Here is a 19,250-nt window from a genome sequence, read left to right as displayed (position 1 = left end):
TACATCATTCTTTTTGTATGGTTTGTTACCAGCAATTGGCAACCCACTAAAGTTTAAGCTTAAATATATAAGGAAATGCAAGAATGTCAAAGTTAAAAGGTATTTTGGAACAAAATGTTTCTGCCTCTGAGGTGAAATTTCAAACATCAATTACGACACACATTGGTGAACCACACTAGTCTGCCTAGTCTGCCAAACCTCTGTAATTGCAATCACCTGCAGGTCTGGGTCAAAGTCAAAGATACGCCTCTCCTAAATGAGCAGCGGGAGTATGACTATATGAAACTGCCTCTGTTTCATGATTACAGCAGAGCCTGATAAGCTGGAAGAAGAAAGGGCTGTTGAGTCTCAACAAAACAGTCTTACAAAGAAGCCTGCAAGCTGCACAAAGCTTTGCATTCTGTGCTGAGTCGCCATGGACTTTATTGAGCTGCTGCTGCTGGTCACAGTGGTTGTGTGCTTCCTGTTTTGGCGCACAGCCCGTCCCAGCAGATTCCCCCCTGGACCATGGACTCTGCCTGTCATTGGAAACCTACTGCAGTTTAACGCTAAGGATCCGCTGAAGGACTTGGACACAGTAAGTATGCTCTGCCTCATTTCATCCAAACAGAGTCAATGGTGTAGTAAGGGTGCAATGGGCCCTCGTGCTTGCAAGGATAATGGGCTCCTTGTCCCTTTGTTTGGTAGCATAAAGCAGCCATCATTTAGGTGCCGCAGGTGTTTCACCCTCCTGGGCCGCCATTGCACCAACTGCACTATTGATAGCTACGCTTCGGAGCAGAGTGCAAATCATGGTGCAGACTTGGTGAGAGTGCGCTGAAGTAAATTCATTTGCATACATCATCTTATATCTACATCAGATATGGGGGACAGAAAGCCAGCCATGCAGGACATGTGACATAGTGTGCGACAGCACAACAAACTGAAGGTCAGGAGGGAGGGGAAGTGGAAGCACAACGGACGGTGGAGGGCAGGATGGCTAGTGTAGGGGCACAGACTCGGACAACGGAGAGCAGGAGGGGAGGTGTCAGGGCAGCACACTGACCTCATAGGGAAGGCAGTAGAGGTAGTGTCAGCACAATAGACCACACAGGACAGGCAGGAGGGTTGGCAGAAGCCCACCAGATCATGGTGGACAAGCGGGAGGGGGCTGAGGCATGCACAAAGGACCATGAAGGGCAGAAATGGGGAGGTAGGGGCTGTATTCAGACAACAGAGGACAGGGGGGGAAGCAACAGCAATGTAAACAATGCAGGGTGGGGGATGGCAGCACAGCAGACCATGCAGGTCAGGTAGGAGGGGCAGTGGCAGCACAACAGACAATGCAGGACAGGAGTTGGGTATAGGGGCTGGGACTCAGATGATGAAAGCCAAGGAGGAGGCAGCAGGGACAAGGGCAGCAAACTGGCCATGTTGGACAGGTGAGAAGGACAGTGGCAGTACAATGCATGGCGCATGGCAGGAAGGAGAGGCAGTGGCTGGCCAATGAACCACGAAGAGCAGGAGAGAGGGGACAGGGGCATGCACAAAGACAATATGCGGAGCAAGGCTAGGGCAGCAAATTGTCATGTAGAGCAGGCTGGAGTGGCATTAGTAGCACAACAGACTACGCAGGACTGGAGTGAGGGGGCTGGAGCATTTACTAGGACAATTGAGGGCAGGAAGAGAGGGGAAGGTCAATGACAATAAGCTAGCCACTTAAGGCAAGCAGGAGGCGAAATGGCAGCATATAGGACCATGAGGGCAGGTGCGGGGGACAGGGACATGGACTTATACAACAGAGGGCATGGAGGAAGTAGATCGAAGTAGCAAGGGCAGCAGGTGCACAAAAAAACACACGGCTCAGGAAAAAGAAGGCAGGGACAGACTTGTGCAATGGAGAGCAAGAAGGAGGGGGCATGGACACCATGCTAACCATAGATGAAAGGCCTGCATGGGCGGAGGCAGCACAAGGACCATAGAGGGCAGGAGGGAGGGGGAAGATCATCTTACTGGACCATGGAAGGCAGAAGAGAGGGGCAGCGACATACACATGGAGAACAGAGTACAGAGGCAAGCTGGTCACAGTGGACAGGCTGAAATGGGTAGAGGTAGCACAATGGTCCATGGAGGACAGGCAAAATGGGCAGGAGCACGCACATTGAAAAATAATGGCAGTGGGATGGGGGCAGAGGCAGCAAGTTGACCATGGAGGGCAGGAGGTTGGGGCAAGGCCATGTGATGAAGAATAGATGGAAAGCAGGAGAGAGTAGTGGCAGTAAGCTGACCAATAAAGGTAGAACGCAGTGGGTTGCCCACCAGCACAGGTGTGCTTGTGTCAGCACTCAGTTGTGAACAGCAGACGAGAAGGCTGTGCACAGTGGAGATGCTGGTTGAATATACATGCAAACAACCCCTAAAATGTCATTGAAACAAACAAAGGTTAAATAGACGTAATAGTCACTTATGGTAATATGATCGTCCCTAACATTAAAAAACTCCATATATTCACTGACAAAAAACACGATTAGAGTGATGTTATAGTTAAGTATGGTAATAATATCTTAGCTTACTTAAGAAAAACAAAAAAACTAGAAATTCACTGAAAAAACTAAAGGTTAAAGTAATTTTATAGTTAAATAATGCCTAACAAACAAAGAAAACCCTGAAATTCAACAGTTATAGTTCAGTGACCCAACGATAATTGGTGCTCCCGCCACACACTGCTAATATCCTCAGATATTACATCACTCATTGCATGTTAAATGACATTGTGGATGACATCACTGATAACATCTTAAATAACATCATTGATGACATCACTGATGGCATAATCCAAGATACTACTACTCAGATTACTCTATAAACTGCTCAATCATTTCAGAAAACGAATTAATTTGTAAATAGCTCACAAACATTTACAGCATACATTGACTGTAAGCACATGTGTGCATACGTGAAATAGAAATAGTGTAGTCACTGAGACAAGTATGATTTGATTGAGTTGAGTATGGTAACATTTATATAGTGCACAGCTTAGCTATTAACAACATTTTCAGAGAGGACAGTACTTAAATTAAGTAAGAAAGAGACAGAGTGCAATTAGTGTGAGTTGTGCATGTACATTACAGATTGGTTGTGGTTACAATCAAAGTCATGTTGCCAAAACATGTGAGAAAAGAAAATCTAATGTTTACAATACATTATTTACCACTGGATTTCTGTGCACATACTGACATTAACGAGTTGTCATGTAGAGCTATTGACAACTATAAACTGGAGATTTTTAAGGTACAGATACTTTTTTCCAGAATTTCAATACAAATCTGAGACATTACACATTGCATATATGATCTATGAGTGACTCACAAACTGTTCAAGTCACAAAATGATATCATGTGTTATAATGTTGTACACCCTTATACTCATTTCAAGAAAATGTGTTAGGGATTTTCATCAACATGACTTATCAGTGGCTAAAACATAGATGTGGAGCTGTTTATTTAAATTGCTACATCAGATCAGGTATTTAACATGTACAGCACATCAAAATAAAAAATGGCCAAAAACTCTTTACATTAGTGTTTAAAGTTTGATAAATTGCTGATTGGGTTAATGACTACAGAGACATTATGTTTCACAGACACTCGGACACCAGTTAAAAGATTGTTTTCATAGAAATGTTTTATGTCCTGCCTTTAGAAAAGGCTATCCTCATTAACACTACAGAGGCGGTAGAACACCGGGTCTAGGTGTAGTTTGCTGATTCCTTCCAGTATGCAAAGCGTATAGCAAACTGTCATATTCATTAGATGATGCCATCAATTATGTAATTTAAGAGGTTTTCAGTGAGACTCACACCCCAGTCATGCACCTCTAATCATCCCACATCAGTCATGACATCTTCTATGACATCTTTGATAATATCACTGTAACATTTCCAATACAATTATTGATGAGAAAACTGCATGGTGGGGGGACGAGTTATAGTTACCTAGTGCACGAGTTATAGTTTCTTGAGATAAGAATAACTATAGCTGCTGAATTTCTTTGGTTTTCTGTGTTTAAAATCAAAACCTAACTGTAGGAAAGTGCCTATTTTTACATGATTAGCCCACACATTTTGCCTGATGCCAGATGTAATGTAGAAACTGTCAGTGCACTGGGTCCTTTCTAACCAGGTTCCCACTGCCAGATCTCTTCCCAAAACACTGTACAATGATTGGCACAACTTCAGCTACCCCTGTAAGTCCCTAATAATTGGTGCCTCTGGTACCTAGGGCATGGATACTGAAGAGGGGTGTCTGGGGCTGCAGCACTGGTTGTGCAACCCCAGGGCCCCTTCACCAAAGCTATACACTCTGCCATTGCAGGCAGCCTTTCTTTGTGCAGGAAATCCGAAGAGTCGACATGGCACAGCACCCTGTGTGCCATGCCAACCCTACACTGCAAAAGATATAGGTAAGTGATCCCTACTGCAGGTCTTTAGCCCTAGGACAAGGTGTACAATATCCTATGTATGGGCATATCGGCATAAGCGGGTATGCCACTAGAATGTACAGTCCATTCTGTGATGTTGTAAGTGACAAGGATACTATAAAGTGTAAATGGGGTGGATACTTGTCAACAGGAGTTTCCGAGCTCCATGAGAGCTTAACTGTTTTCTAAGATGTTTCGTACCGAACATCTTGTCTTAATAAATCCTCACTGATGCCAGCGATGGAGTTATTAATAAATTCACGCAGGAGACCCTTTAGAGGATTCCCTGAAACCTAACGAAACACTAGTGGGGTCTGTGGCCATTTTTTACCAGCCTGCCACCACCAGACATGTTTCTGACCTCATGGGTGAGAGCCAGCACTCCCAGAGGACAGAAAGAATTCCTGTTCTGGGCAGGGGGGACGGGAGTGGGGTTAACACCTCTTCCATGGCTGTTCTAGGCAGGAAACGTCAAAGGCAATGCCACCTTTCATATCCTACCCAGGAACCCCCAGATAATAGGGGAGGCAAAGCCCACTTTCCTACTCCACTTGTGGCAGGAGGAAAGGTTGGAGAATTAGTTAGAGGAGGAGGAGGGTCCTCCCTTACCTTGCACCACCCCTAGGACAGGGTAGGCCAGGTAAACCCCTCTCCTGAAATTCCACCATTTTGAGATGGTGAGAAACCTAGGTCTGGGTGGTAAACGCCACTCTGTTCACTGAGTTTTTGGAGTTCTCTGAACTCCGTGTTCCGCGGAGTGCTGGAAACACTGCTTCGCTACACGGAGCAGTGTTTTTAACCCCCTTGCGCACACCCACAGTAAGTTGGCGAGCATGAGCTGCCACTTGGGTGGAATTTTTACCCCAGTGGCAGTGAGATCAGCACAAATGGCAGTTCGCACCTCACTCCACTGCTTGTAGAACTGTGCAGAGTTTTTTTTAATCACTTTACAGAGTTCACACTGCGAACTCCATCCTGGCATAGAGAAAACCTCCAATCAGAGCTAGGGTAGTGCCTCTTTACCCAGGAAGTGGTCACTAGAGAGTGTAGACACCCCAAAGGTAGATAGCCCATTGGCTATTACCTGTCTTCTTGTAACACCCCTAAATTGAGTATTTTGGTGGTTCCCCGAGACCTGAACTTGAGATTTATCGGACCAAAGTAGACTAGGAGAAAGATGACCCACTAATCTAAAACAGAAGCCCTGCTGCAGAAAGGAAAGACGCCAAACCCTGTCATTTGCAAGAAGGACTCAACAATCGCTGCTGCTGTGTCATCCTGAAACCTGAAAGAACTCCAAGAACCTGAGAGCACCTCTAGCCTTCGGCTGACCTGTTCGCTCTGCACCCTACTCCCATGGTCCCCAGGCCCTTGTGACCTCCTCCCTCCAAGGAGACCCCCCCCGGGTTTAACTGTGATTCCTTCTGTTCATTGCATTTTCAAGTGCCCCCTTCATCTTTGCACAGCAGTTTCCAAAACTCTCAGTACTCTGCTTTTGCCCCATCCTGGAATCTCCAGAGCTTATCCTGCTGGAACTTTGGACTTAGTCCAGGACATCGCCCTACAACAAGAAGATGAACTTTATTAAAGCATTGCCTGATTTTAGATGCATTTTTTTTATTTCTTCCAATTGATTCCAATGGTACGTAATTGCGCACAAATGGGATACATTTTCCGAACTCTTTAAAAATCATGACTCGAGAATTATTTACCTTAGCACTGTGTTTTTGGTCTCGCATTTTTTTTTTTTTTTAGTTCAAAAGAGATTTTAATGGAAGAAATATGTCAACAATACACAGAAAATGAAAATATATGATAAATGCGTGATAAGTAATATAAGAATTGTGTAACCATTAAAACAAGTATGGGTCAAAGTACAGAAAAAAAGGAAAGAAAAAAGAAAACATTGCAAGTTATCACACAGGAATAAAGAAATATCAATATTTAAACAAAATTGCATCATGTAATAAATATACAAATACGATGAAAATAACATAATACAAGAGGAAAATATAGTATGCAATAATAACTTAGATCAATGTCATGGAGGTTTAGCTACTTCTTGTTGTGAAGGAGTCATACGTAAAGAGCGACTTGCACTAATGTCAATAAAGAGCGTGACAGGTGACCATAAATGCATACGCTTGAACGCCATGTGTAATGGGTATACAGAAGATGTGTCCAGTCTATGGTTATAACAGACCGCATACCACCATGCCTGGAATGATAATTCAGTAATTTAGTGAAGTCCTTCCAGTTTTTGGTGATTTGCTGAAAAGCCAACATTAGATTCACAATTTTCCCAAATGGGAGATAAACTACCTAAGAAGATATTTGAGGGGGTAAAAGGGTGATTAGTATTGAAGATGGAGTTTATTTGGGTCCATACTTTAGTCCAAAAATCTTGAACAGGATTGCATGTGAAAAGCATATGAAAGAGGCCTGCCTGGGGTGTTGAACAGGACCAGCATATATCTAGAATGTGAGCATGTCTAGTATGGAGTGTGAGTGGAGAGAGTAAGAGTCTGTTATAAATGAAAAAGAGTGTTTGTATGGTACTAGCTGCCCTTGAGGATTTGCGAATTTTAAGCCAAATTTTGCCCCAAAAATGTATCGGCCAGGTAGTTCCTAAATCCGTTTCCAATGCTAATTCTACTTTGGTTTTATCTCTTGGGTGAGAAAAAGTATGTAAAAACGTGTATAAAGAGAATGCTCTGGAGGCATTAAGAACAAGAGTCCCAAGGTTGTCTGCGTGCGTGAGCGTATATGTATCAGCTGGTTGAACTAACGCAAATTTTGACTGGGCACTTTGAATGGCTTCCGACAATAGGGAAAATCTGGATTCAAGGAGAGAGGCAAGGTGAACAAAGATCTGGCCCTATCAAACGATATGATATGATCTTGATCATATAATTGATGAGCCCATATTATACCTCTTTGCCTCCAGGCCTTCCAGAAGACAGGTTTGTTGTTGACCAGAGTGTTCTTATTATGCCAAATAGGAGAGGCAGAAAAGGAGGTTAGAGTAGGAAGTTGTATTATCCTGGAAGTATGTTTGATTATGGGAGTAGAAACGGATTGTGGTGTACGTGTGAAGGAGAAGAATTCTTGAAAGGAGAAGGGTGAAAGAAAAGATTTCTCAAGTAAGGCCCATTTAGGGAGATGCATAACAGTTTCCGAAAGCCATTTCGATGCTTGATGTACAAGAAATGATTTGTGATAAGTAGTAAGATCAGGAAAATTCACCCCACCCTCTGATATTGAGCGGATCAGCTTTGAAACAGACATACGTGCTTTTTTGGTACTCCATATAAAGTATGACAAAATGGTGGTAAGTTTCTTGAAATATTTGGAGGGCTTAGTTAGTGAGATGTTAGAGATCGCATATAAGACTATGGGTGAGAGCATCATTTTAATGGTATCCAAGCGACCCCACCAAGATAAATAAAGAGGATGCCATTTTGACATTAAGGACGTTAATTTTTTAATGCAATTGTCCATGCAACGGGAAATTGTGCCTGAAATGGTCGGGGAGAAATGTAAACCCAATTACTTAATGTAATGGGGACTCCAAGTGAAACCTGAGGAGACAAAATCAGCGCTAAGAGTAAACTTGGTGAGAGGTAAAATCTCACATTTATCCTTGTTTAATTTATAACCAGAGACAAATGCAAAGGATTGGACCTCTGCCGAGAAAGCAGGAAGAGAAACCAGTCGACGAGATAAAAACATGAGAACATCGTCAACATATGCTGCCATCTTAACTGTAATATCCTTGAAAGTAAAACCATGAATATTGGCTTTTTGGTGAATTAGTAATAAAAAGGGTTCCAAAGCAAGATTAAAAAGAAAAGGAGAGAGCGGACATCCCTGCATAACACCTCTGTGTACGAGAAAATAGGAAGAAAGGTCACCATTTTCTGACACAGCTGCTCTAGGATTAGAATATAGAAAAATAGATTAAAGCAATGATCTTTGGTCCAAAGCCAAACCAACGGAGGACACGAAAGAGATAGGGCCACTCAACTCTATCAAATGCTTTTTCAGCATCTAATGCAAAGGCCGCGAGAGGGTGAGACAAAGACAAGGCCTTAGACAAAATATCAAAAAACAAACGGGTATTATCCGAGATGAGACGTCCTTTGACAAATCCAGATTGTTCTGCCCCTAGCAAGTCGGGTAAATGAGATTCTAACCACAAGGCTAAAGCTTTTGAGAAAATCTTATAGTCAATATTGACTAGGAAAATCATTTTTGCAGTGTTGTGGATCCTTACCGTCTTAAGGGATGCGAAAAATAAGAGCATCTGCAAATGAACCAGAAGAGTGACCTGATTGTATGAAACCAGAGAGAAGGAAACATAGTTTAGGGAGGAGTACATTTGAGAAGTGAGTGAAGAACTCAACAGTGAATCCATCAGGGCCCGGAGCCGTGTCCTTCTTAAGTGTCTGCAAGGCTTTCAAGAGTTCCTTCTTTGAAAGATCAGTTTCTAATGGCGAGGAGTCCAGATTTATAGGAGGAGTATATTGTATTGAAGAAAGAAACTGGGAAATTTCATGGTCAGAAGAAGAAGTTTCAGACGTGTAAAGTGATTTATAGAAGTGAAGAAATTCAGTCAGGATCTCTTCATCCTTAAACTTCAGTTGGGCATCTCGACCAAAAACAGATTCAATGCTGAGATAATTTTGTTTGACCTTTAAATAATTAGCTAATAATTTACCTGCTTTAATCTGGCCTCCATAATATTTGGCACTAGATCTGAACAAAATATTGGAACCGTTATTGGTTGTATCCTGATTGAATTGAAATTTGGCTTTAAGGAGGTCAGATAAGCAATCCTTAGATTTGGAAGAATAGTAAGAGTGTTCCAATGCTTTAATTTTAGATAAAAGAGCATTGGTGGTCTGTTGTGCATTTCGGCGTATATTGGAAACATATCTGATAATGAAGTCTCTGGCTGAGGCTTTAAATGTATCCCAAACCAGAGGAAAAGATATAGTACTTGTGTGATTAAAGAAAAAGAATTCATGAAAGAAAGAAGTAAAAGGTGATGTAAAAACTGGATCTAAAAGGAGAGAATTATTGAAACGCCTTTTACGAGTTAATTTGGGTTTGCTGAGGACATCAAGGTGCATGGAAACTGGTGTATGTCGAATATTAGAATGGTTCCTATATCGGCCTTCACAAGTGACTGAGCTACATTATGAGAAATAAAAAAGTAATCTAATCTGGACTGGGTGTGATGTAGTGGAGAGTAAAATTAATATTCCCTTACTGTAGGGTTACAAAGTCGCCATGCTTCTATCAGTTTGTGTTGTTTTACTATTTGTGTGAAAAGCTTGTGAGATCTGTGAGGGATAAAAGAAGATGAGGAATGACGATCAAGAAAGGGGTCAAAGATTTCATTGCAGTCACCTGCAAGAATAAAATTATCATCGTAGTATTGTGTAATGTGCGAAGCTAAAGATTTCCAAAAGGAGGGCTCGCCTGTTGTAGGTGCATATACGTTCAGCAAGGAGAGTGGGACATTATCTATCAAAAATTTAACAAATACCCATCTACCATTCGAGTCAGAGGAATGGGAAAGTACCTTCATGGAAAGGGATTTGTGAAAAAGAATAAGAACACCATTACGCTTGCCATCTCCTGGAGAAAAGAGCACTTCATTTACCCAGCTTCTCTTTAACTTTGCGGATTCTTCAGACGATAAATGGGACTCTTGTACTCACTCAATGTCTGCATCCAATTTGGCTAAATTAGTTAGAAACCTTTGTCTCTTAATAGGCGAATGCAAACCCCTGACATTCCATGAAACAATTTTTAAAGGCATATAGGAAAACTGTAACACAATGATGCATGCAAGGGGGTAGCAAATTTTGAGCATAAAGAACAATTCTTAACTATGAACCAATAAAATGTGGAAGGAGAGATTGAAAATAAAGGAACAAAGAGAAAGAGAAAGAGGGAATAATGTAAAAAGATAATGCAGGAAGCAGTAAGAAAAGAAGAAAAGATAGTAAAGAAGTTTGAAACAGATAAGGAAAGAAGTCAAGGGAGAAGAAGAAATAGAAAAGAAAAGGAGAAGCAAATATGCAGAAAGGAGGAAAATGAAGAGACAAGAAACTTACAACAAATTCATGACATACAAGGGGTGGAAGGATGGAAGGCCACAATGAGTGATGACGCGCTCAGGTCCCATGAGGGAGGACGAAGAAGAGAACACACAACCAGCGGGCTGTAAGCACATGAGGGGGAAGACGAAGGACACTGAAGTAATCTATGAGTGGAAGAGAAAAAATATCAGACGGATACAAACAAAAAACAATAAAAAGAACACAAGTTACTAAGCATCTTGAAACTTAATACTCTATAAGTGAACTGTAACCGTAATGCAAACTTGAGGGAAAAAGAAGTATGTAAGACAAAGATACAAATGTAAACAGTCATTTGGAATGTGATGTCAAAGCCGTTTCCATCGGATGGGTGTGAAATGAGTGCAGGAAACTTTTGAGCTGCATTGGATCTTCTTAGGTATTGGTTTTGTTGTATATGGTCAGCTTAATAAGGCAGGGATGGAAGAGACCATAGCGCGCCCCTATTGAACATAACTTGGGCTGTAGTGAAAGAAATTTCTTGCGGCGATCTGCCGTTGACTTGGCATAATCGTGCGTGAAAAATAAGGAGTTGCAAGACCAAGTGATTCTGTTTAGTGCTCTAGCCGCCAATAAGACCTTCAACAAAACAGTGTATTCCAGAACTCCAAGAACCTGAGAGCACCTCTAGCCTTCGGCTGACCTGTTCGCTCTGCACCCTACTCCCATGGTCCCCAGGCCCTTGTGACCTCCTCCCTCCAAGGAGACCCCCCCGGATTTAACTGTGATTCCTTCTGTTCATTGCATTTTCAAGTACCCCCCTTCATCTTTGCACAGCAGGTTCCAAAACCCTTAGTACTCTGCTTTTGCCCCATCCTGGAATCTCCAGAGCTTATCCTGCTGGAACTTTGGACTTAGTCCAGGACATCGCCCTACAACATGAAGATGAACTTTATTAAAGCATTGCCTGATTTTCGATGCATTTTTTTATTTCTCCAATGGATTCCAATGGTACGTAATTGTGCACAAATGGGATACATTTTCCGAACACTTTAAAAATCATGACTCGAGAATTATTTACCCTAGGACTGTGTTTTTGGTCTCTAAAAATTGTCTTTATTTTTACAAATTTGTCTCGCATTTTTTTTTTTTTAGTTCAAAAGAGATTTTATTGGAAGAAATATGTCAACAATACACAGAAAATGAAAAGATCATATGATAAATGAGTGATAAGTAATATAAGAATTGTGTAACCATTAAAACAAGTATGGTTCAAAGTACAGAAAAAAAGAAAGAAAAAAGAAAACATTGCAAGTTATCACACGGGAATAAAGAAATATCAATATTTAAACAAAATTGCATCATGTAATAAATATACAAATACGATGAAAATAACAATACAAGAGGAAAACATAGTATGCAATAATAACTTAGATCAATGTCATGGAGGTTTAGCTACTTCTTGTTGTGAAGGAGTCATACCTAAAGAGCGACTTGCACTAATGCACTAATGTCAATAAAGAGCGTGACAGGTGACCATAAATGCATACGCTTGGACGCCATGTGTAATGGGTATACAAAAGATGTGTCTAGTCTATGGTTATAACAGACCGCATACAACCATGCCTGGAATGATAATTTAGTGAAGTCCTTCCAGTTTTTGGTGATTTGCTGAAAAGCCACTGCCAACAACAGATCTATGATTTTAACATTAGACTCACAATTTTCCCAAATAGGAGATAAACTACCTAAGAAGATATTTGAGGGGGTAAAAGGGTGATTAGTATTGAAGATGGAGTTTATTTGGGTCCATACTTTAGTCCAAAAATCCTGAACAGGATTGCATGTGAAAAGCATATGAAAGAGGCCTGCCTGTGGTGTTGAACAGGACCAGCATATATCTGGAATGAGAGCATGTCTAGTATGGAGTGTGAGTAGAGAGAGTAAGAGTCTGTTATAAATGAAAAAGAGTGTTTGTATGGTACTAGCCGCCCTCGAAGATTTGCGAATTCTAAGCCAAATTGTGCCCCAAAAATGTATCAGCCAGGTAGTTCCTAAATCCGTTTCCCATGCTAATTCTACTTTGGTTTTATCTCTTGGGTGAGAAAAAGTATGTAAAAACGTGTATAAAGAGGATGCCCTGGAGGCATTAAGAACAAGAGTCCTAAGGTTATCTGCGTGCGTGACCGTATATGTATCAGCTGGTTGAACTAACGCAAATTTTGACTGGGAACTTTGAATGGCTTCCGACAAGAGGGAAAAACTGGATTCAAAGGAGAGAGGCAAAGTGAACAAAGATCTGGCCCTATCAAAAGATATGATCGGATCTTGATCATATAATTGATGGTGCCCATATTATACCTCTTTGCCTCCAGGCCTTCCAGAAGACAGGTTTGTTGTTGACCAGAGTGTTCTTATTATGCCAAATAGGAGAGGCAGAAAAGGAGGTTAGAGTAGGGAGTGGAATTATCCTGGAAGTATGTTTGATTATGGGAGTAGAAACGGATTGTGGTGTACGTGTGAAGGAGAAGAATTCTTGAAAGGAGAAGGGTGAAAGAAAAGATTTCTCAAGTAAGGCCCATTTAGGGAGATGCATAACAGTGTCCGAAAGCCATTTCGATGCTTGTTGTAAAAGAAATGATTTGTGATAAGTAGTAAGATCAGGAAAATTCACCCCACCCTCTGATATTGAGCGAATCAGCTTTGAAACAGACATACGTGCTTTTTTGGTACTCCATATAAAGTATGACAAAATGGTGGTAAGTTTCTTGAAATATTTGGAGGCAATAGTTAGTGAGATGTTAGAGATCGCATATAAGACTATGGGTGAGAGCATCATTTTAATGGTATCCAAGCGACGCCACCAAGATAAATAAAGAGGATGCCATTTTGACATTAAGGACGTTAATTTTTTAATGCAATTGTCCATGCAACGGGAAATTGTGCCTGAAATGGTCGGGGAGAAATGTAAACCCAATTACTTAATGTAATGGGGACTCCAAGTGAAACCTGAGGAGACAAAATCAGCGCTAAGAGTAAACTTGGTGAGAGGTAAAATCTCACATTTATCCTTGTTTAATTTATAACCAGAGACAAATGCAAAGGATTGGACCTCTGCCGAGAAAGCAGGAAGAGAAACCAGTCGACGAGATAAAAACATGAGAACATCGTCAACATATGCTGCCATCTTAACTGTAATATCCTTGAAAGTAAAACCATGAATATTGGCTTTTTGGTGAATTAGTAATAAAAAGGGTTCCAAAGCAAGATTAAAAAGAAAAGGAGAGAGCGGACATCCTTGCATAACACCTCTGTGTACGAGAAAATAGGAAGAAAGGTCACCATTTGCTGACACAGCTGCTCTAGGATTAGAATATAGAAAAGAGATTAAAGCAATGATCTTTGGGCCAAAGCCAAACCAACGGAGGACACGAAAGAGATAGGGCCACTCAACTCTATCAAATGCTTTTTCAGCATCTAATGCAAAGGCCGCGAGAGGGTGAGACAAAGACAAGGCCTTAGACAAAATATCAAAAAACAAACGGGTATTATCTGAGATGAGACGTCCTTTGACAAATCCAGATTGTTCTGCCCCTAGCAAGTCGGGTAAATGAGATTCTAACCACAAGGCTAAAGCTTTTGAGAAAATCTTATAGTCAATATTGACTAGGAAAATCATTTTTGCAGTGTTGTGGATCCTTACCGTCTTAAGGGATGCGAAAAATAAGAGCATCTGCAAATGAACCAGAAGAGTGACCTGATTGTATGAAACCAGAGAGAAGGAAACATAGTTTAGGGAGGAGTAAATTTGAGAAGTGAGTGAAGAACTCAACAGTGAATCCATCAGGGCCCGGAGCCGTGTCCTTCTTAAGTGTCTGCAAGGCTTTCAAGAGTTCCTTCTGTGAAAGATCAGTTTCTAATGGCGAGGAGTCCAGATTTATAGGAGGAGTATATTGTATTGAAGAAAGAAACTGGGAAATGTCATGGTCAGAAGAAGAAGTTTCAGACGTGTAAAGTGATTTATAGAAGTGAAGAAATTCAGTCAGGATCTCTTCATCCTTAAACTTCAGTTGGGCATCTCGACCAAAAACAGATTCAATGCTGAGATAATTTTGTTTGACCTTTAAATAATTAGCTAATAATTTACCTGCTTTAATCTGGCCTCCATAATATTTGGCACTAGATCTGAACAAAATATTGGAACCGTTATTGGTTGTATCCTGATTGAATTGAAATTTGGCTTTAAGGAGGTCAGATAAGCAATCCTTAGATTTGGAAGAATAGTAAGAGTGTTCCAATGCTTTAATTTTAGATAAAAGAGCATTGGTGGTCTGTTGTGCCTTTCGGCGTATATTGGAAACATATCTGATAATGAAGTCTCTGGCTGAGGCTTTAAATGTATCCCAAATCAGAGGAAAATATATAGTACCTGTGTGATTAAAGAAAAAGAATTCATGAAAGAAAGAAGTAAAAGGTGATGTAAAAACTGGATCTAAAAGGAGAGAATCATTGAAAAGCCTTTTACGAGTTAATTTGGGTTTGCTCAGTACTGTGAAAGATCAGTTTCTAATGGCGAGGAAGCCAGATTTATAGGAGGAGTATATTGTATTGAAGAAAGAAACTGGGTAATGTCATGGTCAGAAGAAGAAGTTTCAGACGTGTAAAGTGATTTATAGAAGTGAAGAAATCCAGTCAGGATCTCTTCATCCTTAAACTTCAGTTGGGCATCTCGACCAAAAACAGATTCAATGCTGAGTTAATTTTGTCTGACCTTTAAATAATTAGCTAATAATTTACCTGCTTTAATCTGGCCTTCATAATATTTGGCACTAGATCTGAGCAAAATATTGGAACCGTTATTGGTTGCATCCTGATTGAATTGAAATTTCGCTTTAAGGAGGTCAAATAAGCAATCCTTAGATTTGGAAGAATAGTAGATTACAAGTTGTACAAAACACTGCTGCACGACTAGTTTTAAATGCCCCGCCTCGCACTCCCTCAAAACCATTATTGGCCAAATTGCACTGGCTTCCGGTAAGGCAGAGGGTGATGTTTAAGATCTGTTGTGTCATCCATAAATGCCTTATAGGTAAGGGCCCTGGCTACCTCACTGAAAAATTCATCCCTTATGTCCCATCTAGATCCTTGAGATCAGGAGATCAGGAATTGTTATGTGTTCCTAGGGCCATGAAAGCTAGAAAGGGGGGTAGGGCCCTTTCTGTAGCCGGCCCTAAGTTGTGGAACCAACTCCCTAAGGAAATCAGAGTATGCAGGGAACATCTCCCTTTTAGGAAGAAACTCAAAACTTTCCTGTTTAATCTTTAGCTGGTCCAGGGCCTTGAATTAGATCATGACGAGTTGCTGCTCTTTAGTTGCTGCCAAAGGCGCGGAGATACTCCTTCGGGAGTCGATTCGCAGCGCCATAAAAACATGCAAATAAAATAAATAAATAGTAAGAGTGTTCCAATGCTTTAATTTTAGATAAAAGAGCACTGGTGGTCTGTCATGCCTTTCGACGTATATTGAAAACATATCTTATAATGAAGTCTCTGGCTGAGGCTTTAAATGTATCCCAAATCAGAGGAAAATATATAGTACCTGTGTGATTAAAGAAAAAGAATTCATGAAAGAAAGAAGTAAAAGGTGATGTAAAAACTGGATCTAAAAGGAGAGAATTATTGAAACGCCTTTTACGAGTTAATTTGGGTTTGCTCAGGACATCAAGATGCATGGAAATTGGTGCATGGTCGGATATTAGAATGGTTCCTATATCGGCATTCACAAGTGACTGAGCTACATTATGAGAAATAAAAAAGTAATCTAATCTGGACTGGGTGTGGTGTAGTGGAGAGTAAAATAAATATTCCCTTACTGTAGGGTTACAAAGTCGCCATGCATCTATCAGTTTGTGTTGTTTTACTATTTGTGTGAAAAGCTTGTGAGATCTGTGAGGGATAAAAGAAGATGAGGAATGACGAAAGAAAGAAAGGGGTCAAAGATTTCATTGCAGTCACCTGCAAGAATAAAATGATCATCTTAGTATTGTGTAATGTGCGAAGCTAAAGATTTCCATAAGGAGGGCTCGCCTGTTGTAGGTGCATATACGTTCAGCAAGGAGAGTGGGACATTATCTATCAAAAATTTAACAAATACCCATCTACCATTTGAGTCAGAGGAATGGGAAAGTACCTTAATGGAAAGGGATTTGTGAAAAAGAATAGGAACACTATTACGCTTGCCATCTCCTGGAGAAAAGAGCACTTCATTTACCCAGCTTCTCTTTAACTTTGCAGATTCTTCAGACGATAAATGGGACTCTTGTACTCACGCAATGTCTGCATCCAATTTGGCTAAATGAGTTAGAACCCTTTGTCTCCAAATAGGCAAATGCAAACTCCTGACATTCCATGAAACAATTTTTAAAGGCATATAGGAAAACTGTAACACGATGCATGCAAGGAGGTAGCAAATTTTGAGCATGAAGAACCATTCTTAACTATGAACCAATAAAATGTAGAAGGAGAGAATGAAAATAAAGGAAAGAAGAGAAAGAGGGAATAATGTAAAAAGATAATGCAGGAAGCAGTAAGAAAAGAAGAAAAGATAGTAAAGAAGTTTGAAACAGATAAGGAAAGAAGTCAAGGGAGAAGAAGAAATAGGAAAGAAAAGGAGAAGCAAATATGCATAAAGGAGGAAAATGAAGAGACAAGAAACTTACAACAAATCCAAGACATACGAGGGGTGGAGGGATGGAAGGCCACAACGAGTGATGACGCGCTCAGGACCCATGAGGGAGGAAGAAGAAGAGAACACACAACCAGTGGGCTGTAAGCACACGAGGGGGAAGAGGAAGAACGCTGAAGTAATCTGTGAGTGGAAGAGAAAAAATATCAGACGGATACAAACAAAAAACAATAAAAAGAACACAAGTTCCTAAGCATCTTGAAACTTAATACTCTATAAGTGAACTGTAACCGTAATGCAAACTTGAGGGAAAAAGAAGTATGTAAGACAAAGATACAAATGTAAACAGTCATTTGAAATGTAATGTCAAAGCCGTTTCCATCGGATGGGTGTGAAATGAGTGCAGGAAACTTTTGAGCTGCATTGGATCTTCTTAGGTATTGGTTTTGTTGTTTATGGTCACCTTAAAAAGGCAGGGATGGAAGAGACCGTAGCGCGCCCCTATTGAACGTAACTGGGGCCGTAGTGACAGAATTCCTTGCGGCGATCTCCCGTTGACTTGGCGTAATCTTGCGTGAAAAATAAGGAGTTGCAAGACCAAGTGGTTCTGTTTAATGCTCTAGCCGCCGATAAGACCTTCCACAAAACAGTGTATTACAGAAAGTATATGATCACCCCTCTTGGTTTCCTGTTAGAAGGCAGTGATGATGCAGACATCCTTGAACCTAAACGATTGGCTCTTTGAATATTGAGGGTGGTACTTTCCGGGAGCTTGAGAAGTTGCGGAAGAAATGACTTTAAAAAAGTGATGGAGTCAGAACCCTCCGACTCCTCAGGCAGGCCGTAAATGCGAAGGTTATTCCTTCTGTTTCTATTTTGCAAATTTTCCACTTGCGTATGAAGCAACATGACCTGAGAAGATAGAGATTCCACTTTGGATGTAGATGAGGACAAAGTGTCAACATTTTGTTCCAAAGTAGTGACACGTTCTTCCACATTAGACCGCTTATCGATGAGGACCTGGATCGCTGAGTTAGTCTCTTCAATGAACGGCCGTAGAGCTCGAATTTCCTCCAACAATAAATCCATAGTATCCGAAGAATTTTGTTTCGTAGGAGACGGAGGATCTTTCTTCAATCTCTTGGAGGAGGACTTGATATTGATAGTGGAAGAGGCAGCATTTGCTGAAGTTGTTGATGTTGTTGAGGTTTTGGACGAAATGCTAGCAGAGTCTTCCATTGCTAAACACTGATAGCGTGAACTGGTTTGAAGCATAAACTTACTTTGCAGAGGCGTGGACTGAGATAAAGTCTTTAGCTGTTTTCCCATAAAGAAAAAACCTGAAAAGCAAAAAAAATGGTAACAATAACAAAGGACTAATGACTTGTAGTCCTTGAATTATAAAGAAAACTGCATCCAGGCTATCATTATTAGAGATAGAAAATGGAGAGTATGTACCAATAAGACAAAAAACAATCAGCAAATAGGGAAATATGTGTGCATTCAAACAAGACCACCAAACAATTGCGTGGTTAAGGCAAAATGGAGTTGAGACTGAAAGGTATGCAAGGCAAACTATCAAGCGCACAAGCAAAATAGAATAACACAAAAGTATGAAAGATGTCCTTAAACGCCAATAAGACTGGTGAATCCTGTTTAAATGGTATGCTGTAATGTTGTCAAGAAAGCACAAAAAATGGCTTAGCGCAAAAAAGGTAGAGGACGAAAACGGCACAGTCTCAGCAAAGTTGTGATATATCCTGTTTATGAGAAAAGAAGATTCTTCAGACCTTGAAAATATTGTTGATATAGAACCTTTTAATGAACTTGGAGAGTTCACATGTCAGACGTGGAAAGGGCTGTATCCATAAGGTGCATCACAATGAAGAATTTGTGGCAGCAGACACCATAGAGATACATTATTGTCCCAATTGACCCAATGATGGAAAAACATCATGAAAGGCATGTTGTCAGGAATGATGAGCGTTAATGTGTAGGGCACAGAAAAGAACAGAT

The 19,250-nt window shown here is 40.7% G+C and overlaps 1 protein-coding gene across 1 annotated transcript in view; it reads left to right on the top strand.

Moving 5' to 3' along the window:
* The first annotated feature begins 283 nt into the window (after positions 1–283).
* Positions 284–19,250, top strand: part of LOC144798398 (cytochrome P450 2C8-like) — a 640,773-nt gene continuing 621,806 nt past the window's right edge. Inside the window, exon 1 of the mRNA XM_078669253.1 lies at positions 284–577. Within this exon, the coding sequence (XP_078525379.1) occupies positions 416–577 (162 nt within the window). The 5' untranslated portion in view covers positions 284–415. The remainder of the gene's footprint in view (positions 578–19,250) is intronic.

This window comes from Lissotriton helveticus, chromosome 12, assembly GCF_964261635.1.
Source record: "Lissotriton helveticus chromosome 12, aLisHel1.1, whole genome shotgun sequence".
NCBI classification, from domain to species: Eukaryota; Metazoa; Chordata; class Amphibia; order Caudata; family Salamandridae; genus Lissotriton; species Lissotriton helveticus.
The sequence above is the reverse complement of the archived record's forward strand: the minus strand, read 5'-3'. Positions and strand labels throughout refer to the sequence as shown.